This window comes from Alternaria conjuncta (assembly GCF_024043145.1).
Source record: "Alternaria conjuncta strain BMP 0040 chromosome Unknown scaffold_13, whole genome shotgun sequence".
Classification (NCBI taxonomy): Eukaryota; Fungi; Ascomycota; class Dothideomycetes; order Pleosporales; family Pleosporaceae; genus Alternaria; species Alternaria conjuncta.
This window is the reverse complement of record NW_026250102.1, coordinates 727031-750481: the sequence shown is the minus strand read 5'-3', so window position 1 is coordinate 750481 and position 23451 is coordinate 727031. Positions and strand designations below refer to the sequence as shown.

Genomic DNA, 23451 nt, shown 5'->3' with positions numbered 1-23451 from the left:
TGCCTCAAACCAACCATAAAGAAAGAAAAAAGCGAAAGAAAAGGGATATCTTCGATCGAAACCGCTACATTACGTCATGAACATGAAACATGAAAGACATGGTATAGTATCGTGTGAGTGTATGTATGCAAAATGCAAATGCAAATGCACATGTATATGCATATAGATAGGTAGATGCTTGAGGCCGTGAGGGGTATGCGTTATAAGCTTCATAGAAAAGAGAAAAGGAAAAGTAGGACAAAGAAAAAGGGAGGAAATATTGGGGTGGGGAGAAGACGATGCAGGAGGAGGAAGAAGGCGGGAGAGGTTGTGTGAGGGCATCTAAGCAGACGCAGCGCAGTAAGCAAGCGACGCAGGGAAGACGGGTTCGACTTCTGAAGCGCAGAACGAGGTTTCAGCGGGTGTCTGGTAGGACGCAACAACGACGTCCGTCTTCGCCTCAACCTCAGCAGCAGCGAGGGGAGTAGACTCCTCCGCAACGACGTCGAAGAGCTCAAGGTCTACAGCGGGGCTGGTAAATATCTCTTCTTCCGCCTTCTCCTCGACAACGACCTCAACCTCAGCCTTGACCTCCTCAGCCATAGACTCGATCTCCGGGTCTGCAATCTCAAGAACAGGGACGGCGGTAGCAGTAGCAAACTCAGTGACTGTAAACGTAGAGTAACTCGTCGCAGTCATAGTAGCCGTAACGGCATTGGGCATGCTCGCCACAACCTCAGTCGGTAGCTCGAGCATCTGCGCCGACGCGGGTGCTTGCTGAGCAGCACGCATGTTCATCGCCATGTATGCGACGGCCACAGCCAGCAGCAAGATAATAGAGTTGCGCTTGTCGCTGAGAAGAAGGATGACATAGTTCTTCAGCAGCGTGCTGAGCGGTATTTGAGCTGCCGAGAGACGTGTGGCAGCTTCGGCGCTCTCCTGTTCCTTGATAGCAGTTTCCAGCGCACGGAGACGCTGGGCGACGGCATCGGATTCAGCGAGGGCCTTGGCTTCGAGTTCAAGACGAACAGCCTCCTTCGCTTCGTTGAGCTTGAGCTGGAGGTCCTCTTCGAACTTCTTCCTCTCAGCTGCTTTCTCTTCGATACTTCTTTGCAGAGCGGCGGCAGCCTCTTCGAAGCTCTTTTGTAGTTCGGCCTCCTCCTTGCGCTTCGCCTCGTTGGCTTCCTCTTCTAGGATCTTGGTCTTGGCTGCGGCTTCTTGGATTTGGCGTTGGAGTTCGACGGTGTATTGTGCCTTGCGCTTGTCGGCTTCTTGCTCCTCCTGGGCGCGGCGCTCGAGCGTCTTGCGGACCTCCTCGGGGATCCAGGGGTGGATCTCGACGTCGCATCTTTCCATGTCGTTCCAGCAGGCTTGCCATGCGGCGGCGCGCATCAGGCCGTTGGCGGCGTAGATCTTGATGTCCCATTTCCGTGTGCCTGCACCGATGCCTTTGCCGGGCTTCTTGAGCTCGCGATGGCAGTCTATGCACATGCTGTGGTCGCCGTTGTGGGAGGTGTTGCTTCCTTCCGTCAGTGTGCCTCCACTCATGCGACTGCCCCGTCCGGTGTTCTCGTCGCCGACGCTCGCGACATCGTCCTCGTCTTCCCGCTCGTCCTCGTCCTCGGGTGGGACGAAGTGGCCGCACGGGAGCAGCCGGGGTGTCCTGAGCTCCAAGCTCTCCAGTATGCGTTCCTCGAGCAGGTCGTACTCGTCCCTGGGGTGCGGGATGAGAAGGCCGCGTCGCATCAGGATGATGTCCTGCAGCTTCTCCTCCAGCAGCTTGTAGTTCTCCACCAGCCAGTCAGGCATGATCCTGGCCATGATGTCGTGCGAGTACGGTACCTGCATGGGCAGAATGGTAACATGTAACAGGACCAGCGGCGCCTGCTGCGGTGTCGGAGTCGGTCTCGGACTATGAGGCTCCCGTATGCTCCTTCTCCGCGAGCCGGTAGACTGTCTCGACATGTCGTGCTCTGATCGGCTGCTCCTGCTAGGTGTAGCCAGCTTGAAAGAGCCTTTGAGTCGCTCTTGGGAGGTCTGGTGTGCGAGTGTGGGCGGCGGCGACGACATCTGCATGGCGCGGACAGACTCAGTATTCCGGAAGCGCGGACGTTCCTTGCGTGCTCGTGCACCGGCCTCGTTAGCGGGCAGGATGGGTTTGGAAGCTATCGACGACTCGGAGGGGATAGCCGAGACGAAGCTGTAGTGCGAGGACATGCGCTGCTGCGACCCCGGGCGCGAGGTGTAGGAGCTGCGGTAGGGCTGGGGCTCGTCGTCGGGCTCCTGTTGCTGTGCCAGCTCAATGCTATGTACAACGTCGTGGGCCATGGGGAACGAGCGTTCGGAGTGGTACGAGTCACTGCCGTCGAACAAGTCCGAAGGCGACAAGGGTTCGCGATCCTGTGGGTCTTCGTAGATGGCGAATGAGGTAAGGCCCGGCTGGGGAGACGGGTGGTGCATAGTGGTAGCCATATCGGACCTAAGTGTCGCGGTGCAGCAATTCTTCGCAATGTGTAACTCAAAGTTTGTGAAGTTGAACAATTGCAGAATAGATAGAATGGGAGGCCAGGGATCCCATCATCTGAAATTCATGGTGAGCCGAGGCGGCAGCCGGTGGGGGTTGGCTGCGAGGTGGTTGGGATGGCTAGCGCGTGCGTTGTCGACGTGTCAAGAGCGTGCTGGAGTTTGTTTACACACCGACACTTTAGCGCCTAACCCCAAACGTACACCAACGGCCTCGCGCCCCATCCTTTCCAACCCTTCCAGCATGGAGCCTTCGGATTTCAGTGGGCGACGCCGCGGTAGTGTTCCCGCCTGCATGCCTTTTTGAGAACCCTCGCCTTTGATAGGATCTGGATCTTCCTTCATGCGAGTACAGCCTCATTCTGCAGCATGTAACATGACTACTCAAAGATAGCCATCACCCCACTACGAGACAGACCGTTTCACGCGCGCATGGCCATGAGCTGAAAATCTTTGAGTCGCTGATTCACGTCTTTGTAAAAAGGTCGGTGTAGGAAGCCGATCGCAAGTGGCACAAGCTCCTCAAAACAAAGAAGGGCTACCAATCTCACGATATATCGTTGACGCCTTCATCGAGCCTTGAAAGATTCTTACCAGCCGCTTCATGTCCACGTATCGCTGTGCTGGCTCTGCGGCGGGGCACAGTCTACCCCTCCTGTTTGAACTAATTCCTCTTCGCTCGTAATTACTACAACCACGATAGCCAGCACATGCTGCATCAACTCACTATTCCCAGTCTGGTATACTCTGCCCCTCGCTGGCTTGAACTCTGCGTTTCATAGCTCTCGTATCACGCATATCAGGGCGACTTCATCTACTCAAGCTGGTCAGTGTCAGTCAGTGGACTTGAGAGATCAAGCTTCCAAAGTGCTACATGAGCATGATCATACAATAGAAATCCCCAGCTTACTGCAAGCGGGGTCTAGGATGTCGTTACACCATTCAGTAACAATGAGTAACCTTCCAGCGCCGCTCTTACAAAGACATTACAAGCAGGACCTAGCATTGCAATGTCTTTAGATGACGACGGATGTATCCACCAAGTTCGACGTGCTCGGAATTTCTTCTGAGTGCTTCGGCTCTACCTCCGCCAGTATACTGACCATGACTCATACGCCATACACCCAACATGCACAACATCACAACCCCCCTCCTCATCCCAAACCCCATACCCATCATGCCACGTACAGCCCTCTTCGTAATCGACATCCAAGTAGAATTGGCGCAGAATCCGCCGACTGAAATACCACATGCGGACCGTATCCGCGAAGCCGGAACGAGCATCCTACAACGAGCACGTCAAGCCATTGACACGGCGTGCGAACAGGGCCGAGAACCGGATTTAGAGATTGTGTTCGTGCAGCACGAGGAGGTTGCGGAGAAAGGACCGCTGGTCAAAGGGAGTAAGGCGTGGGAGTTGGTGTTCAAGCCACGAGAGGGGAATAGTTGGGAGAGGGTTGTGGGGAAGGATGTCCGTGAGTATATGTCAAATTCTAGAGATTTCTTGACGAATGCGTTTAGGCGATACTTTCTCCTCCAATCCATCCCTTGCGTCCCAACTGAAGAAATCGGGTGTAGACACGATTGTAGCCTTTGGCATACAAAGTGAATGCTGCGTGCTTTCGACCTGCAGAGGTGCACTAGCCGCTGGATTCAAAGTCATCTTGTTGCAAGGTGCACATTCTACCTACGACTACGACAACAAGTCAGCGCGGGATGTTGAGGTAGACGTAGAGTTGATGGTCGAGAGCGCGGGCGCTGAGGTGGAAGGCTGGAAGATGTGGAAGCCGGTGGCTTGATACTTGGAGTAAGTGTTCGAGGTTAGGTGTGATCACATTATTATGAGACGAAATCGAATCCAAAGAGATTCAGCCTCCACCTCCACCCCTCCGCCTCCCCCACCCACCCATGCTTCGGTGGAAAACTGGAAGGTATGGAAGCCGATAGCTTAACACATGTGAGAGTGGACTAATAGTTCGTAAAGAAGCTCGTATCGTTAACTTATCAAATTCTCATTCGCATTGATAATCTATTCACTTCATCGTCTATCACTTCCATCCCCTTCCCCCATCATACGAGCACATCCTTCCCTTCCCTCACTATACCATCCATCTATAACTCATCACTCCCCTCCTCTCTCTTCCCCTTCCCATCCTTACCCTGTCCACCCTGCGCCACCAACCGATCAATAGCAGCCTTAATATCCTCCTCACTCGCCCCCTCTCCAATATCCAATTTCTTCAACAACCTGCCCTTCTCATCCGTCACATCGCCCTCCTCTCCATCCGTCTGACTCCCCATATTCTGCAACTTAATGCCATCAGCACTGAAGCCCGCCTTCTTCAACGCCTCCTCCAACTCCGCTTGACTCGGTGCGTTCTCACTGTCTGCAGCGGGAACATCAGTCTCTTTCGTCTCAGCCTTCCCCGCCTTCTTCGTCTTAGTCTTCTTCGCCTTCTTCGTCTTCGGCTTCGCGGTCTTGGTCTTTGAACTAGATTGGTTCGGGGGCTTGAAGTGCTTCATCTTCTTCATCATCATGTCCATGACGACGTCGTCTAGCTTCTTCTTCTCGGCCATGATGTCCTTGACCGTGAAGACGGGATCATCTGTGGGACCCAGTTCAGCCTGCTTGGCTTCGTTGTCGTCGAGCCAGACCTGTGCTTTTTGTGCGTGCTCTTGGACAGTCTTGAGATCGGATTCTGTGTAGATGGTTGGGACTTCGGTGATCTCAGGCGCGGCGGGTGCGTCGGCCTCTTCGTCAAGCTCGTCCATGGGGTCGGTGGAGGGCGAGGCGGAGGCGGAGGCGGAGGCTTTGGAGACGGCTTCGCTGCTCTTGGAGCTCTCGGCGGATTGCGTCTTGATCTGGCCGTCGACTAGTTGCTCGACTTCCTTGATGTGGGCGATGGTGTCTTTGAGCTCTTTGATGGCATCGGGGCGCTTGGCGGCCTCATCCTTGCGCTTCATCACTGGTTTGACAATGTCCTCGAGCTCCTTGAGCTTGCCCTTAAGAGTCTTCTCATCTGCATCGGCACCGCCGGAGTACATCCAGTCTGAAGCAGCGCTGAGTGCCTTTTCGAGCGATTCGCGGACGGCAGAGGTGGAAGCTCCGATGAAGGATTCGTCGTCGAGATAGTCCCGAGCGCGGTAGGTGAAGGCTTCAAGCGAGTTCAAGACCTCCTCGCGGGTGCGGCGAGACTTGTCAGATGAATCGAAAGCGGCGAGCCTGTCGACGTTAGTAGTTGCACGTGTACAACAATGTTTAAAAACTCACCTGTCCTGCATCCTCTTCAACTCCTTGCGAGGGAACTTCTTGTAACCCAACTGCTCAACATCGTACGTAATCGCCGACCTAACAGTCTTAATCTTCTTCTCCCCAGCCTTGGCAGCATCAGTGCTCTCAGCACCTGCGGAAGAGGAAGACGACGATGATTTGGAAGACTTGGAGGACGAAGCAGATGAAGAAGAAGAGCTCTCGCCCTCCTTCAACGGCTCCTGATCCTTCTTACCACCCATACCAAACAGATTTTTGACACCATCAACAATGCCGCCCTTGACCTCCTCGCTCTCAGTCTCGCATGTGACCCACGCAGACAAGACCTCAGGAGTACCAGTAACAGGACTGAGCCTAACCTGAACATAGTTGTTGAAGCTATCACGCTCGCACTTGTTCTCGTTGATCATGTGAGTAACGACCTTTGTCAAGTTACCGCTCTGGAAGTGAAGAGTAGGCTCCTTGGACACCTCGCCGTTAGCGCCGGGAACAGCCTGGTACATGGTGAACTCGAACTCGCCCATGAAGTTGAAAGGCAGGTCCTTGGTCGCTCCGAGCTTGGTGTTGGGGGTGAAGATCTTCTGGTCGCGGTCCTTAAGGTTGAGCATGTACTGGTAGCCGTGGTTGTAGCCTTGGGTGTCCGAGTCGCGGATCTCCTTCACGCGGAAAGACGGGCTGAGTCCAGCGGCCTTGAAAGCAGCGCCGAACACGGCAGCCTCATCGGCGTTGACGTTCGCCCTGATCTTGCTCTTGCCTGCGACTGCTTCGAGGCGGGCCTGGACAAAGGGTGTGCGGCTCGCGCCACCGTGGACGATGACAGAGTCGATATCCGCGAAGGTAAGGCCAGCGGCTGCGAGGGCCTGGTTGATCGGTCCATCGATACGTTTGGCGTAGTCGGCAGTAAGCTCCTCAAACTTGGTGCGAGATAGCTTGTACTTGAAGTCGACATCCTCGTAGAAGCTCTCGAAGAAAGAATTAGTTTCCTTGTTAGCGCTGAGCATCTGGCGAACCCTCTCAGCCTCCTTGAAGAGCTTCGCAGCGGTACGTCCATGGCCTTTGACCTTGTCGGCGGTGAAAGAAGCGCTCTTAGCAGCTGGAAGCTCAACAAAGGTAGCAACCATGTCGTCGACGATGAGCGAGTTCATCGCATCACCTCCAAGCGTCCTGTCCCATCCAGCGCCCATGACCTGAACCTCCTGGATAGTCTTGTTGCGCCTGCCAACATCCTTGACAGACCTGCCCTGGAACTTGAGAACAGTAGCCGACAAAGATCCAGCGCCCATGTCAAACACCAGGTTCGTCTCCGGCTTGCCGTCCTTGGTAACGTCGGGGAAGGTCCTGCCAGTAGCATAGTTGAGACCAACAGCCAGACCATCAGAAACAACGCTGAGCACCTTGAGACCAGCCAGACGAGCAGCAACCTCAAGCGCGCGCCTCTCGTCGACCGTGTAGAATGCCGGAACCGTAAAGACAACGTCCTGGATATCGTAGCCCTTGCCCGCCATCGCCTTTGCGTTCTCCCTGACGTTCTTCAACTCCATAGCCAGTAGCTCCTCAACGGTGTATGATTTGTCCTCGGCGAAGACGCTGCTCACAAAGCTAACCGTGTTGCGCTTGTCCGTTCCTGTAACCTCCAACGCAGGGTATCTCTCCTTGTACGTGCCCACGATATCGCTCTCACTCGACACACCAAGAAGGTGTTTCAGATTCGGGTATACATCGCCCGGGAAACGTCCCTGGAGCGCAATCGCATCGCCGCCGTAGAAGCGTTCGGGGAAGGAGCCCGCAGGCAGGGCACCGCTCTTGGAGGGCTTGAAAGCGACAGCTGACGTCTCTTTCCGTTTCGAGTCTTTGGTCAGGACGATTTCGAGGGGAACGCCGGGCTTTACGAGCGCGGCTTTGATGTATTCGGTGCCTAGGTCTACGCCAATGACGGCTGAGGCGGCGGACGCGGTCGTCGAGAAGAGGAAGAAGAGACCGAGGAGCATGGCTCCCGGTGAGAGATTGCCTCTCCGGCGTCCGGGTGGCGCCATGATGTGTGGTGTGGTGCGGAAAGCGAAAGGTGTCGTTAACGGCAGGCGTGGAGAGGTTGTGGTGGGATGTGCGTGCTTCGCCGCGGGGAAGAAGTGGGTGAGGTTAATACGTTGCAGTAAAAAACCTCGATAGAAGAGAAGAGAGCGATCGGGAATCTATCCCAGAGAAATAGCGGTGAATGGGTTGTCGGTCGAAACCGTGGTCCTTTGAGTGTTGAAATGCGAGGGCGGTTTCGTAGTAATGTACTTGGATCGAGCTACCCTGTCCCGGACTTATTTGACACCTGGTCTTTCTCCAAAGGACAGTTTGACGTTATAGCATCAACGCAACGTCACATGTAGAGACGGTCGTTTGATGAAAAGCTTAATTCACTGCTGCCTACTGCTTCTTTTGGATTGAGGACATTTGGTCTTATCTAGTAATCGTGTCGAGTCCTCTGTATGCCCTTCGAGATCCTTTGAGCAATCTGGCCAATCACAGCGTCAGGAAAACCGTCTTCGCCGCAATGCAGCAGCGCGACCATGTCCTCCTCCTACTTGCAGCTATCCATGGATGTTCGACTGCGTCTGATGCCTGCAGCATGGCATATACGCCTAGATCATTTCACACAATAGTTTGTCCCTGCTGTTCAGATGTACTGCAACCGTGTTCTCTGGCCATACTACCGGTCCATCATATCCCACGGTTAAACTCCACCATGCCATCCTTGCCACCGCGCTGATGAAACTCGGGTTCGAGCGACTGCGCACTGACAGCCTGGCGTTGCGGGAACGCAGCGAGCGCAAGTGGCAGCGCGAAGATGGATGTCGTGAAAATGAGTCCTGACTTCGCGTTAGCCATCATCCCACAAACGCCCTTCACATCAACTTACCCAAGTTCACCGGCGTCACCATCCTAGGCCTCTGCTTAAGCCACTCTGTCTTCTGCAGCTTCACGAGCAGGAGAGGCGGCAGCACCATAATAGGCGTCGCATTGAGCACGCGACTCAGCGCCGTCTCTCCTACAGCGAGTGTAGCTGCCTTCTTGCTCTTGCCCAGCGGCTTGACCTCCATATCTCCTGTGTCTACTCTGCGTCGCTCGGCTTCTGACAGCGCGGGGTACACGTCGATGCCCTGTCTGATCTCCTCACCGCGCATGAGGAACACGTTGAGCGCACCAGCTGTCGCAACAGCCGCAAAGGGCACCAATCGCCCAGCGATGACTTTTGCGTTGGGCGACAGGCTCTTAAGGCGGGGTACCAGCGCGTTGAGACCGAGTGCAACACCGCATGATGCGCTGACGGCGAGGAGGTAGGATTGGACGATTGTCGAGGTGGAGAGCGGGATCGATTTGTTCGCGTTGGAGAAGTTGATTCCGACGTTGACCGACTGGTTTGTGACTTGCCATCCTAGTGTGCCCGCTGTCTGTACACTCTTAGTATATTGTCGCATTATCCCAATGTAGACGCTTTCCGTACCCCAAGACCCGGTGTAAGCATGCCAGCCGTGACAACCAAGTTTGTCAGGACAAAAGACGACATGCGGAAAGGCAGAAAGACTGGCTGGCCCGTGTCTTCACTCTGTCAGCGCCTCCTCCTCATCATGCGAACGCGCCGGTTGTAGTACCTGGGTGTATGGTAGAATCGATGATCTTCTTCGCATTCCACAGCTCAGGCGTCATCTCTGGGATCTTGCCCGTTTTGTACGCGGTAACGAGTTTCTTTGCATTTTCGAGGCCGGTCGATGAGGTGAGGAGGGTTCTGTTGCGCGTTGGTTAGTTATGACCAGGAAACAATTCTCAAGATGATATAACAGCGATGGAAAAGCTCAAGGTCGTGGTACTCACCACACCCAGTATCCCCAAGGAAACATTCTCCTTCCGCGCGCAGTGTCTCACCTCGGATCTGATATGTTTGCTGAGTGCTGCACGCGACCCCAGTATGTCCCTAGGTTGAACTGCGAGACTGGCAGGTCGCGGTTTCCCGGTAGCGAGGACGTCATGTTGACGGGATCTGAGGGTGTGGCAGCCGCGATTGAAGCAAGGAAGCTTCAACGGCACGCGGGTTTGCGAGGATGAGTGTTCGTGTGGGTAAATATGTAGGGCGCGACGATATCGGAAGCGGGAACTAGCAACAAGCGTGATAGCTGCGATAGGTACAACTCTCATGACCATGTCTACATATCAGCCTTTAAACAACGCCTACATAACTTCCACGCACTTCACATAGTTAACCTCCACCACCTCCCCTCCGCCTCCCCTCCGCCTCCCCCACCCACCCATGCGACGATATCGGCGATAATGCGAAGCGGGAACTAGCGACAAGCGCGATAGCTGCGATAGGTACATTTCATCCATGGATATGCCATTTCTATATATCAGGCTCTAAATCCAGCCTCTGTATTATGACATCTGCGCGCATGCATGCGATATCGCTCCAAATCATTACAAGAAGCCCACCAATGCTGCCTCCTGTATATGCCGAACGTGAACATTATGAAAACACGCGCTTTTATGCATCAAATCCGCCCCCGGTCAACCCATATCCCATCCCATCCCTCATTGTCCGTCGCTCATTTCTTCTTCTTGTTCTTCTTCCCATTGTCTGACGCCGACGTTCCTAATATATCATCGAAAGTCTTGTTAGGATCGTGATTGCTCGCCGGTCTCAAATTCGGGCTGCCCATGGGCATCGGCGGCGCAACACCAGGCGGCAGCGGCAACGCCTCCAACCCGAGATTCATAACGCTTTCCCGCCTTCGATCCGGGCTCTGACTTCGCGCACGAGCAGCCGCACCAGGATCAAGAAGACCGGGCGGCGGTGGTAACGGAGAGGCATTCGCATTCAATTCCTGCATCGCGGCGTTGAGCAGAGTATCGTCTGCAGCCCACTGCTGAGCCTTCTTCCAGCAGTGCGAGCGGCGGAATGTGCCTTCGACGCCGTGCTCGACAACGTCGGTGGGTAGGGACACGACTTGCGCGCCACCTGCGACTCCGAACCAGGTTCGCGAGCGGGTTGTGTCTTCTCGGGCCCAGGGGACGCCGCTGCGTGGAACTTCGCATAGGAAGTATTCTACGCCTTCGGTGAAGCGCACGCCGGGTGCGTCGACGACTAACATGGGTAGGGACTGGATTACGGCGTATAGGAAGAGCCATTGGCCTGATCGCATGTCCCACATGTCGTCCATGTTGGAGCCGGTGGCTTGTTTGAACTCGAATGTGCGGAATGCTTCTAGGAACGGTGTTTGTTGTTCAGCATCGGCGTTGTGCGATTGCTTTAGTAGCTTGGCGACTTCATCCTTGTGCAGTTTCTTCCCTCGCGCTTTTGCGTCTTTCTTCGCGTCGCCTGTCTTTGCGTTCTGTGAAATGGGGTAGAGTGGTAGGTCAAAAGGAATCGGTGGCGCGACTGGTGGTGTGCTGCGGTCATATTCGCTCAGAACCTTCCTCAGCGCACGCGCAACAACGGATTCGATGTCTGTTCCTTCGTCTTCTGCAATAAAGCCGTCGGCAGTACGGTTTGTCAAGTTCTTCCTATCCACGAGGAGATCATACAGACTAGCCATGTCGCGATAGATCTCTAGTAAGACCAGTCGGTTAAGACCACTTGTAGTCAAGTTGTTCTTCTTTGACTTGGCCTTTGGTAGCCATGAGCCGTATTTGTGCCTATAGTAGTCCATGACGAAAGACTTGATAGTCATAAAGGCAGCCCTCCACTTCTTGAAGCTAATGACCTTGCCCTCGCTTGCCATTGCGCTGTTCATAATGCCAGAGAAGATATGCGGAAACTCAAAGTCCTTGAGCTTGTGATTGATGGTTTGCTCGCGGTTTTCCAGATCCATAGCAGCTCGGGCAAGTCGCGTAGAACTCTTTGGGCTGATCATGCCAAATTTAGGCGAGTCGAGTTCTTTGACGCTGTTGTACTTTCCGGCAGCGTGGACGAAACCCTCGGTGTATAGTGCCATCGAGCGCAACTTTTCTCCTAGCACAATGGCTTCTATAGTCTTCTCGCGGCTGTGGCGGACGTCTGCGAGGGTCAATTCGTCAACGTAGCAGTCAAAGCTCGACGCAGCAACCTCGCCAAAGGTAGATCCGTCGACGTTGGAAAAGGCATAGTGCGACAGTATGTCTCCAATCCGCAGGAAGATGTCGAAGATGTCTGAGTGACGCTCGGTAGCGACCAGCGACTGTCCGATGAGGAAGGCGAAGAAGTTGCGGTAGGTAACCAACGTGTCGGTATCGTTTGCGTCGAGCCGGGGCTCGTGAGGGGTGATGGCAGAGTCGGAGCTCAGGGAGATGGGCATGTACAGGTGCTTCTCCGTGTACTCGTCCTCCAGGGCGTCGCTTAGCGCTCTGGACCCCTTGGATATGGATTCATCCGAGCTTCCTATCTGGCTCTGGTCGGGCGATGCAGTCCGCGACTGTTCACCAAATGGCTCTCGTGACACGCGTCGCGATGTCCGGTCTACTAGGTCGAGCGGGGGTACGTTTGCGTCGCTGTAGAGGCTGCCATGAACGAGGCGAGTGAGCAGGTGCGATGCTGCGTATACGGACGAGTCGATGCGGAAGGAAGGGCCCTTGTCAGAGGTGCGGGGAAAGAGGTAGACAAACGTGTCTCCAGCGTCGTCCCAGAGTTCAGGGACCTTTCATCTTGTCAGCGTTGGTATGATATTCTGAGAGCAGCCGCAGACTACCTTTTCGCCGTTCAGCAGGAACGTCAGGTTGTATGGCACCTTGCCCTTGTGTCCGACGATCCATGCCAGCGGGCTCGCATTGCCCTGTGGTGCGCCAGACGCAGCGTCTACCCCCTCAATGCCGCCGGGTGGGCCGCCAAACAGACCGCTCTTCCTGCGCAGCTTCTTCAGTTTTCCTTCGGATGGGTCTAAGCTCGGCGTTCCGGGTCGGCTACTGGCTGGTGACGATGCGCGCGACGGCACCTCCAGCGGCGGCGGTGGCTCGAGGGGCTCAAGATCGGCAGGCACGACCGGCTGGATGGTGGGGTTGGAGAGAGACACCGCGCGTGGTGACTGAGCGGCGGGTGGAGGATATTCGGGCGTGAGGTGTGTCGCTGAAGAGAGGCGATTGCGCACTTTGGTCAAGCGGCTGCTGGACTCTGATGACGCAGGGGTTGGGCTCAACTTCGCATTGTTTGTAGACCCTGACGGCTCGGACGACCCAGACGATCCGAACAAACTCGACAACCGACGAGAGGACTTCTTCTTGTCTCCCAGCATGGCGAGGCGATCTAGTAGTTGTCTATGCGGCGCGGGAGGAGCAAGAGTTGGGGTATCGTGAAGCGTAGGAAAATATACTATGCGCGCCGCAACATGGGTTTGACACAACAGCAAACACGAGCACCACACATGCAGGGCCCCGGGCACCGGTCAGTTAGTATATGTCGAAAGGGACTGAAAAGCTTAGTGAAGGGACTAGGTGTTTAGGTGATCTATATTTGAGCTGTCGCAGATCCGCAGTGTCGTAACCATGCTAGTGCACGAGTAACGTCAAAGGTCGGGAGGTCGGGTGGCCACAACGTGGGTCGTTCTCTACATCTGTCATTGGCCTTGCTCTTCAGCCTTGGGGTGCATTTACACCTTGGTATGGCCGGGCGGCCACTCAGCGGCCTCTTTGACGTCCAAAAGACCCTTTGCCAGCGCTGGCTGTGACCTGCAGCACCTGCGCCTCATGCTGCGGGCATGCTGCGGGCAAGGCCCACCTCATCCACGGAAGCTGGAAGCGGATCCATGCGCAGCCGTGTCGTGCCAGAGACGACTGTTTCGAGTTGCCCGGCCTTCAAATGAGTAACGGTCGATGAACACTGTGCGATACTACCACGAGTGAATTTATCCAGCTGCAGCTGACATGTCGTGTTTTCGTGACCATTTGCAGCATCGGTAGAACTATTGACAGCGCCGGCCGCATCAATGAGGTCTTTAGCGAGCGGATGACGTACCATCCCTAATCGATAGCGTCCACCCGAGGCTCATGGCGGTCATATACACGTGCTGGAGGCGCGCCCTACGTTGGTATGAGCATGGTAATGACAAAACGCATGCACGCTTCATTCAATTGCTGCCAACAGACCCTTCTCCGAACTTCGCATCTGATATAATCGCGGCACGCTCACGTTATTACTGCTGGCCTGAGTCCACTCCGCCCCATAACTGCGCACCAGCCACTTCGGTACGCAGCCGTGTTCCGACGCCGCCACGGCTTCATCAGCATCCAATACTGAATCCAATATGGGCGGCGGCCAAACTATCGCGGACCAGATACTCAAGACGTTCGCCCTACCGGACGTCGTCGGCTCCAAGACTAGCTCCAAGAAGCTGATCAATTTGCTGAGAGGGCACGTGCCCCTGCCCTTCATGCAAACCCGCTGTCCTTTTGGGACATGACGCGGCCAATAGAGTAATCGCTAACAGCACCAGATGGCCAAACGTGTCTTTACTTCCAACGCAACTGCTCGACAAAGCAGCCCATAATGTCCTTCAGAAGAAACCCATTGCGTACCCAGCCATGTGCTATGGACCCGACTCGGGTGACCCGCGGCTGAAGAACAATATTGCGCAATGGCTCACGACGTTCTATAAGCCCGCGGACCCGGTATCCGAAGACCGCATATGCATCTCTGGTGGGGCTTCGCAGAATCTAGCTTGCCTGCTTCAGGACTTTACAGATCCAGTGTATACGCGGAATGTGTGGATCGTTGCTCCGGCGTATATGCTTGCTTTCCGCATATTCGAGGATGCCGGGTTCCACAAAAAGCTGAGGGCCGTGCCTGAGGATGAGGAGGGGATTGATATGGCGTATCTGAGGAGTCAGATTAAGCTGAGTGAAGAGAGGGCGAGATCTGAGAGTAATGATGAGCCGGTGAGTCGCTGTTAGTACTTGGACGGTCTGAGACCTTCTTAAGTCTACCATGATCTTGTCTCTTGAAAATCCATTGCAATTGCATGTCGGGGTATACACCGCCGTATGGTTACTAACATTGCCAGCAATTCAAACCTCCAAGGCCTTCGAATAAGATCTACAAACATGTCATCTACGCGGTTCCAGGCTTCTCCAACCCTAGTTCCAAAACTATGAGTCTAAAGCGCAGAGAGGAGTTGGTACGTTTGGCACGAGAGTACGATGCCCTTATCATTACAGACGACGTATATGATTTCCTGCAATGGCCGTCAAGTCTCAGTCCTAGTACGCTGTCCATCGAGAAAGCCGGTTTGCCCCGGATTGTCGACATCGACAGGTATCTGGACGGCGGCGCCGAAAGACATGGCGCAGATGGCTTCGGCAATGCAGTCTCGAATGGATCGTTTTCCAAGATCTTCGGCCCTGGCTTGCGTACGGGTTGGTGTGAAGGGACGCCCAAGATGGCGTATGGTGTTTCGCAAACGTAAGCATATCTTGTCAAGATCTCGTCATTTGTCTCTGTCGCCATGCGCTACTAATCATGCCGCATTTGGGATACCTGAGATCGAAACTATTACGCTCAGATCGATCTGAGGTTGTGGTGTCACAACGATGTCTCGCTCCATCCGGCATGACAGCTAACGTGTTCCAGAGGATCCAGCCGTTCGGGCGGCGCACCCAGCCAGCTGACAGCCTGCTTTGTGGCCGAGACACTGGAAACAGGAGAGCTCCAACGCTACGTGTACGACCGACTCCAACCAACCTACGGTAACCGGTACCGTCGAATGGTGGAAGCCATCAACAAACACCTCATTCCACTAGGCGTCGAAATCCCCCAAACCGATCGCGAGGTCGTCGGCGGCTACTTCATCTGGCTGAAATTGCCATCCCCGCTAAAAGGCGCAGTGGTAGCACAGCGCGTAAAGGAAGAAGAGAACCTAGCCGTCGCACAGGTGAGTACAAGCCACGATTACGTCTCTCGAGTCCCGAGTCCAGATCATGGGTAAAGCTAACCACGACGCTTGTGTAGGGCGAGATGTTCGAAGTGAGTATGCTGCTCCGCAGCCATGTACGCCCAACTGACAGACGCAGGTACCCGGCGACACCGGCCATGAAGGCACGTCATTCAGCAACGACATCAGGGTTTGTTTTGCGGTCAGTATATACTTCCAGTTTGGGTCTCCGAACCGATACTAATCCACTGCTAGTGGGAAGAAGAAGATATGCTTGCCGAGGGCATTGAAAGACTCGCCACAGTCATTAACCGCATGTTAAAGGAAGAGGCCAATGGTGGACAGGCAACGAAGAGGGCGGCTGCTCAAGAAGAAGACGCGAAGGGTCTGTGGTGATTGAGCGGAGGGAAGGAATGGCGAATGGGATGGAAGACCGCTGCTTCGAGGTGAATCGCCATCCTATCAGCCACAATCTAGATCACACGGAAATCACGCAGAAACTTCCACGACTGTAGGGACTATGTCACATGATCATGGTCTTGCACAATGCTATTCGTCGAAATGCGGTAATAGAGGTTGCGTTAAGCATGAGGGATCTGCGAGGCCAGCCGCGGGCTTGCTCTAGAAAGACGGATGGGGTTTCGTCGAAACGTCCCCGGGCCCCACAAAAACATCCTGAAGGAAATGAAAAGCAGTATATCCGGTGGCGGCGCGAAACACAGTGACCGTTGGGTATGCATCCTTAGGCGGCGATGGAGCACAGCATAGCGTGGTAACCCCGTGGTTGATGTCTTGCACTGGTGCAAAAGAAACTTTCGGAACCCATCACGTCCAGGATAGCGATCGGGGTGGTGTTCGGTTCGAGCTTTTTTGTCCGCAAGGCTCGTGCTATGTTGCGCACAACGCTCATGAATGACACTTTCTGACTATATGTCTGTGTGTTATCGGCATGTGGAGGCAACATGTCCATGATGCCCATGATGCCCAGGTGCGCGTGCCGAGGCGAACAGCGACGTCGTGGTCGAGTACAATGCCGTCCACCACACCTTGGCATGACTCTCAAGCGCCTCTTGGATGGAGCCCGGCGCATCGCAGTGTATCCACGATCTCCTGCCGGGCCGTCGCGTCGAATTGCAGAGAAAGTCGCGCGTGGCGTTGACGCGCTGGCAAATGCTTTGTCTGCGCGGCGGGCGAGCGAGGGCCTGTCGATGGCCTGGCGTTTCAGCGCCGTCTCACATGCGGGCATCGGTTGTGGCGCTACCAACCACATCCCTGATTTCCCTTCAGGAACAAACGCTCGCCTCGCCGCCTTCTACCCTCCCCATCCACTCACTGGCCATCGTCTCCCGCTTGTTTCACGCGGAGAAAGGGATACAACGGGTACAGTCTTGTGGGCCTGGCTAGTGGAGACCCTAGGTAATTTTGGACGCACGCGACGGCGGCAGGGTCACAGGCACGCAACCACGAGCCGGCACTTGTCTGCGGGCGTGGAATGCGGCTTCAGAACATGGCCGCAAGCGGTCGTCAGGAGGCAAGGGAGGAAGAGGGACTGCTTTGTGAATCGGGGAGGATGAACGCCCACGATGAAGAGATGGCAAAAGAGCGTGGGTATCACAGCGACGACGAGGATATAAAATGCCTACTGAATGCCGGGGAACATGAATCGAGCACAGCACAGCGAACATCACACCCCGGCTACCCGAAACTTGAAACAAGGCGTTTCGACAACGTTGATTGGCGCCCCGATCCTATTGTAAGTCCCCTTCCTGAATGAACTGCTGTACATATACTATGCGGCGGCACCCCCATTCACTTTTTCCCTTCACGCAGGCGATTGTCAGCTACCAGCACTCATTGTGTGCCGTCAGTTCTTATTGTTCTCTGTCATTCATTTCTATTGTGTAGAGTCATCTTCTCACAACAACATTACTACTTTCTTCTTCCTTCGTTGCTAGCCAACCTTACCACCACTTCTGCAAACTTGCAATCTTTCTACTCGACTATCCAACAACACTATCAACGTCCTTTGCCGGTCAACTGACAACGATACTTCCAGTCTTTCAAGTCGAGACTTTTCCAACTAGCAACTCCGAACTTCAACAAACGCACTGCCATTATGGTTGCCTTTAGCGCTGGAGCGCTTCTTTTGACGCTGCGCGTCCTCCTTTCCGCCACTCCTTCTACTGCTGTGCCCGTTGCGCAAGCACCTACTGCTTCATACGCACCAGTCCCAGCCCCATCAGCAGCACCAGCTCCGTCAGCAGCACCGGCACCGGCACCGGCAGCACCAGGCGGTGCCTCCGGCTACTGGCTCGAGACCATCAAGCGCCAGGGCCAGGCTCCCTTCAACCCCAACCCAGAGTCCTACAAGGTCTTCCGCAATGTCAAGGAGCTTGGAGCCAAGGGTGACGGGTCCACCGACGATACCGAAATCATCAACAAGATCATCGCTGACGGCGAGCGTTGCGGCGAGGGCTGCGACTCCACCACCACCACACCGGCACTCATCTACTTCCCCGCCGGTACCTACATGATCAGCAAGCCCATCATTCAGTACTACTACACCCAGTTCGTTGGCGACCCATTGAACATGCCCATCCTCAAGGCCACCGCAGACTTCGAGGGCATGGGTTTGATCGATGCCGATCCCTACATCCCAGGCGGCGACGGTGCCAACTGGTACACCAACCAGAACAACTTCTACCGCCAGGTCCGCAACTTCGTCATCGACATCTCCGCTACCAAGGCTGCCGCTGGTATTCACTGGCAGGTCTCCCAAGCCACCAGTCTCCAGAACATTGTTTTCGAGATGGCCAAGGGTGACGCCGGCAAGGACCAGAAGGGCATCTTCCAGGACAACGGCTCCGGTGGTTTCATGACCGATCTGACCTTTAACGGTGGTGCCATTGGTGCCTTCATGGGTTCCCAGCAATTCACCATCCGCAACATGACCTTCAATGACTGCGGCACCGCCATCTTCCAGAACTGGAACTGGCTCTTCACTTACAAGAGCATCTTCATCAACAACTGCCAGGTCGGTCTTGACATGGCCAACAGCCCCGCCAACCAGACTGTCGGCTCTGTTCTTCTGCTCGACAGCAAGTTCACCAACACTCCCATCGGTATCAACTCGTCTTTCACCGAGAACAGCATTCCCACCACTGGCGGCACTCTCATCCTCGACAACTGCGACTTCACCGGTTCCGAGAAGGCTGTCATTGGTGCTACTGGTAACACCATCCTTGCGGGTGGCAAGAAGGTCGAGACCTGGGCTCAGGGTAACGCCCTTGCTGCCGGCGCACAACTTGGCCGTGTTCAGGGTGATGTCAACGGCGCACCCGCTAAGCCCCAGAGCCTCCAGGGTCTCAACGGCTGGTTCGAGCGCAGCAAGCCCCAGTACGAGAACGTCGACGTCTCCAAGTTCGTCAGCCTCAAGTCCAAGGGTGCTAAGGGTGATGGCGCGACTGATGACACTGCCGCTATCCAGGCTGCCATCGATGGTCTTCAGGAAGGCGAGGTTCTCCACGTCGACCACGGTGCCTACCTCATCACCAAGACCGTCGTCGTTCCCGCTGAGAAGAACGTCAAGATGGTCGGCGAAGTCTACAGCACTTTCTTCATTACCGGCGAGTTCTTCTCCAACATGGACGACCCCAAGCCTGGTTTCCAGATCGGTGCTAAGAGCGGCGACAAGGGTTCTTTCGAAGCCTCCGACCTCATCATCGGTACCCAGGGTCCTGCTCCCGGTGGTATCTTGATGGAGTGGAACATCAACGCCGAGAACGGTGCCGCCGGTCTCTGGGATGTCCACTTCCGTGTCGGTGGTTACGCCGGAACCAAGCTCCAGTCGTCCAACTGCAAGAAGAACCCTGACGCGACCCACGAGCCCAACCCAGAGTGCATTGGTTCCTTCATGCAGCTCCACATCACCAAGAACTCCAACGGCTACTTCGAGAACGTCTGGCTCTGGACCGCCGACCACGAGCTCGACCAAGACGACCACTCCCAGATCGACATCTACAACGGTCGCGGCATGCTCGTCGAATCCCAAGGCCCCGTCTGGATGTACGGCACCGCCTCTGAGCACTCTCAAATGTCTCAATACCAGTTCTCGGGCGCCAAGGACATCTTCTACGGCGCCATCCAAACCGAGACACCGTACTACCAGCCCAACCCCACCGCCGCCGTCCCCTTCACCAAGAACGACAAGTACTTCGACCCAGACATGAGCCAAGCCAAGTCCGCCTGGGCCGTCCGTGTCACCGACGGCAGCGACAGCATCTGGTCCTACGGCGCGGGTACCTACTCGTTCTTCCAGAACTACGACCAAGACTGCGTCGTCGGCCAAAACTGCCAGCAAGACATGAACGAGATCGCCAACTCAACGAACGTCAACTGGTTTGGTCTCAGCACTAAGGCGTCTGTCAACATGATCACCATGGGTGGTCAGGGTCTGGCCAAGGACGAGGATAACCGCTCTAACTTCTGCGCTACCCTTGCTATCTTCGCTCAGGCATAGATACTTTCTTCCTTTCCTCTGCGACAACACTACGTGGATATTCCTTGATGGATGTCCATTGACTTAGACGACCTTTTTCACTTCTCTTCCCTTTGGGGACCTTGTTTTTTTTAACGAACATGTATATTTTGTTGTTCTGTCTTTGTCCCATGTAAGAGGCGGAATGTCACACTCGCTTGAAAAGATACGCTGTATGAAGTCGAGAAGCATTATTTATACCCCTGGGCAGGATGGAGGAGTTTGGGCCGGAACCTTTTTCTTTTGAGTGCAGTTGAGTTGATAGGATGGATGATGAATTCAATATCTTGTGATATTATTAATACTTGACACCTTTGCTTGTGATGTTTCCCTAGTAGTCTGAACAGCTTCATTACGTTCTTGCAAGGTGAGAATATGTAGATTGTGTTGATGTCAACATGTGAGACCCTCGCCAAAACTCACCTCCCCGCGCGCACGTCCTCGGGAAAAACTTCCCCGCTTAGAATCTCGCAGCTCAACCTTCTACAAAACCTACGCCTTCCACACAACCACCCCACCACATCTCTCACGTGCGCAAACATGTCTGACCCGTCAGACGAATCCACGCGACCGGCGAAACGCGCGCGACTTGACGATAATGCCGCTCCCTCGCTCTCCACCACATCAACCGCAGCTCCGAATGCAGCACCGATTCCCGCGGCCTCGATTCCCACGGCCTCGATTCTCTCGGCACCAGCAACCATTGACACGGATCTGGAGCGCGAAGTACGCGCCGGTATAACCGGATATGTGTGCCCGGATAACCTGGGCTTTACGGGCGTGCTGAAGCAGAGGTATACGGACTTTTTGGTCAATGAGATTGGATTGGATGGGCAGGTGCTGCATTTGAAGAGCACGGAGGTGGTGGATGAGAAGAAGGCTGGGAAGCAGGATGCGGAGAAGACGAATGGTGCGAGTGAAAAGAAGCCTGAGAGTACGGCAGCGACTGAGGAGACGGTCGATGCTGTTATGCAGGATGCGGGAGTTGCTGGTGAGACTACGCTTGCGGTGCTGGAACCGGTGAAGGTGGAAGATGCGCCGAAGGAGGAGAACCATGGGGAGGAGATTATTGGGAAACCACCGGCAGCCCAGGAAGGGCCTGAAGAACAGGTACGTGATTCGTAGGCATATGCACTGCGCACATGCTAACACCGTACAGTTGCCGGAAGAAGATCGCAATACACTACATTCGATATTCGGCGAACAGACTACCGACGAGATCGTAAAACTTGTCAGACAAGTACGGAGAAAGGAATCGCGAAAGGCGAAAGACTTCAAAGCCGTCATATCGTCGCCCATAACCGACAAAGATAAGCGCACCCAAGCTCACCAGAGTCTACGTCGGATCTTTCCCAACCTCCTCGAGAGCGCGATGGAGGAGAACCAGACTATACGCATCAAGGCGACTCCACCAGCGGAGCGCAAAAAGAAGAAAGGCAAGGGCGGCGCAAAGGATCGCGAGAACCAGGGAGGCCGACGAGGAGGTCAAGATTGGGAGGAGCTTGGTGGAGAATACTTGCACTTCAACCTGTACAAGGAAAACAAAGATACAATGGAAGTTGTAGGGTTCCTAGGAAGCAAGCTCAACTGCGGCGCCAAGGGCTTCGGTTTCGCAGGCACAAAAGATAGACGAGCATGCACCGTCCAAAGAGTCTGCGTCAAGCGCCAACTCGCCCAGCGCATCCAGAACTTCAACAAGATCCTGTTCAATGCCGCCGTAGGAGACTTTGAGTACCGCCACAACGACCTGAAGCTAGGAGACCTGATGGGCAACGAATTCACCATCACCCTCCGCGACTGCCATTTCCAAAGCGAAGAAGGACTAGACTTTGCTCAGCGAAGTAAATTGGCCCACGACGTAGTCAGCAAAGCCATCACCGACTTTTCCCAAAAAGGCTTCATCAACTACTACGGCCTCCAACGCTTCGGCTCCTTCGCCGCCAGCACCGACGCCATCGGCCGCAAGATGCTACAAGACGACCTCAAAGGCGCCGTCGAAGACCTCCTCGCATACAGCGACACCGCCCTCGCCGCCGCCCTAAACCCGTCCGAGTCCACAACCCTAGTCTCGCAAGACGACCGCAACCGCGCCCACGCTCTGCACATCTGGAAAACCAAAGGCTCCGGCACCGAAGCCCTCGACTTCCTCCCTCGCAAATTCACAGCCGAAAGGAATATAATCCAACATCTCAGTTCGCGCAACAGTAAATCAGGCCGCTACGACCGCAAAACAGACTGGCAAGGCGCGCTCATGACAATACCCCGGACGCTGCGTCTGATGTACGTCCACGCCTACCAATCTCTCGTCTGGAACAGCGTAGCCGGCAAACGCTGGAGCACCCACGGCGATAAAGTCGTACCGGGCGACCTCGTCCTCGTAAACGAACACCGCGACAAAGAAACGGGTAGCACGGAGAAGATACCAAAAGCAACCCATGACCAAGACGGCGAACCCATTATTGATCCCTCCGGCAACGATTCTTCGCTTGCGCCCGACGCGGATTTCGAGCGCGCGCGTCCGCTTACTGCGGCTGAAGTGGCGAGTGGGGAGTATAGTATCTGGGATGTTGTGCTCCCGCAACCGGGGTTTGATGTCGAGTATCCTAGAAATGAGATTGGAGAGTTTTATAAGGAGTTTATGGGGAGTGAGAAGGGTGGGGGGTTGGATCCGTATAATATGCGCAGGAGTTGGAGGGAGGTTAGTTTGAGTGGGGGGTATAGGAAGTTTTTGGCGAAACCACTCCAACCGCTTGAGTTTGAGGTGAGGAGTTATAGGAAGGTGGATGAGCAGTTTGTTCAAACAGATCTGCAGAGATTGGGTCGCGAGAGGGCTGGTGGGAAGAAGGATGCGGCGGGCAAAGACGATGAGAAGAAAGAGGAGGGTGCGGATGCGCAGATGGAAGATGGAGAGGAGAAGGAAGAAGTGGAAGAGGAGAAGATTGCTGTGGTGATCAAGTTGCAGTTGGCGAGTAGCCAGTATGCGACCATGGCGTTGAGGGAGCTGATGAAGGCGGGGGGTGTTAAGGCGTTTAAGCCTGAGTTTATGGGTGGGAGATAGGTGACCAGGATGTGGGGTTATTGGTGATCAGGGTGAAAGGCCAAGAAAGTTATGATTATATGTTTTGTACAAAATGCATCACAGCCAAATCACGACGGAAGTTAGCGTTTACAAAGCCAGTGGCATTGCTGACATGAGCAGCAATGCCACTGGCTTTGTCAACGCTAACCTTCGTCGTGACTTGGCTGAGAAAACTGTCTTGGCAGTCGTA

General features: G+C 54.8%; 9 protein-coding genes across 9 annotated transcripts; 4 read left to right on the top strand and 5 right to left on the bottom strand.

Moving 5' to 3' along the window:
- Positions 1-321: 321 nt before the first annotated feature.
- J4E85_008575 (uncharacterized protein) lies at positions 322-2451 on the bottom strand (the record flags this gene model as incomplete). Its single annotated transcript, XM_051472799.1, has 1 exon — positions 322-2451. One exon carries the CDS (start codon positions 2449-2451, stop codon positions 322-324), a length of 2130 nt encoding a protein of 709 aa, XP_051323620.1.
- A 1228-nt stretch (positions 2452-3679) lies between these two features.
- On the top strand, positions 3680-4301 carry J4E85_008574 (uncharacterized protein; the record flags this gene model as incomplete). Its single annotated transcript, XM_051472798.1, has 2 exons — positions 3680-3977; positions 4024-4301. 2 exons carry the CDS (start codon positions 3680-3682, stop codon positions 4299-4301), a joined length of 576 nt encoding a protein of 191 aa, XP_051323619.1.
- A 313-nt stretch (positions 4302-4614) lies between these two features.
- Positions 4615-7806, bottom strand: J4E85_008573 (uncharacterized protein; the record flags this gene model as incomplete). The annotated part of the gene is made up of 2 exons (XM_051472797.1): positions 4615-5725; positions 5774-7806. 2 exons carry the CDS (start codon positions 7804-7806, stop codon positions 4615-4617), a joined length of 3144 nt encoding a protein of 1047 aa, XP_051323618.1.
- Positions 7807-8479: 673 nt separating this feature from the next.
- FSF1 (putative alpha-isopropylmalate carrier) lies at positions 8480-9326 on the bottom strand (the record flags this gene model as incomplete). Its single annotated transcript, XM_051472796.1, has 3 exons — positions 8480-8628; positions 8679-9210; positions 9264-9326. 3 exons carry the CDS (start codon positions 9324-9326, stop codon positions 8480-8482), a joined length of 744 nt encoding a protein of 247 aa, XP_051323617.1.
- A 59-nt stretch (positions 9327-9385) lies between these two features.
- On the bottom strand, positions 9386-9786 carry J4E85_008571 (uncharacterized protein; the record flags this gene model as incomplete). The annotated part of the gene is made up of 2 exons (XM_051472795.1): positions 9386-9545; positions 9683-9786. The coding sequence occupies 2 exons, from the start codon at positions 9784-9786 to the stop codon at positions 9386-9388; spliced, it is 264 nt and encodes an 87-aa protein (XP_051323616.1).
- Positions 9787-10356: 570 nt separating this feature from the next.
- Positions 10357-13014, bottom strand: J4E85_008570 (uncharacterized protein; the record flags this gene model as incomplete). The annotated part of the gene is made up of 2 exons (XM_051472794.1): positions 10357-12423; positions 12475-13014. 2 exons carry the CDS (start codon positions 13012-13014, stop codon positions 10357-10359), a joined length of 2607 nt encoding a protein of 868 aa, XP_051323615.1.
- A 1285-nt stretch (positions 13015-14299) lies between these two features.
- Positions 14300-16041, top strand: J4E85_008569 (uncharacterized protein; the record flags this gene model as incomplete). Its single annotated transcript, XM_051472793.1, has 5 exons — positions 14300-14653; positions 14779-15176; positions 15345-15645; positions 15785-15847; positions 15901-16041. The coding sequence occupies 5 exons, from the start codon at positions 14300-14302 to the stop codon at positions 16039-16041; spliced, it is 1257 nt and encodes a 418-aa protein (XP_051323614.1).
- Positions 16042-17152: 1111 nt separating this feature from the next.
- Positions 17153-20164, top strand: J4E85_008568 (uncharacterized protein; the record flags this gene model as incomplete). The annotated part of the gene is made up of 2 exons (XM_051472792.1): positions 17153-17398; positions 17702-20164. 2 exons carry the CDS (start codon positions 17153-17155, stop codon positions 20162-20164), a joined length of 2709 nt encoding a protein of 902 aa, XP_051323613.1.
- A 558-nt stretch (positions 20165-20722) lies between these two features.
- On the top strand, positions 20723-23240 carry J4E85_008567 (uncharacterized protein; the record flags this gene model as incomplete). The annotated part of the gene is made up of 2 exons (XM_051472791.1): positions 20723-21292; positions 21342-23240. 2 exons carry the CDS (start codon positions 20723-20725, stop codon positions 23238-23240), a joined length of 2469 nt encoding a protein of 822 aa, XP_051323612.1.
- Positions 23241-23451: the final 211 nt, after the last annotated feature.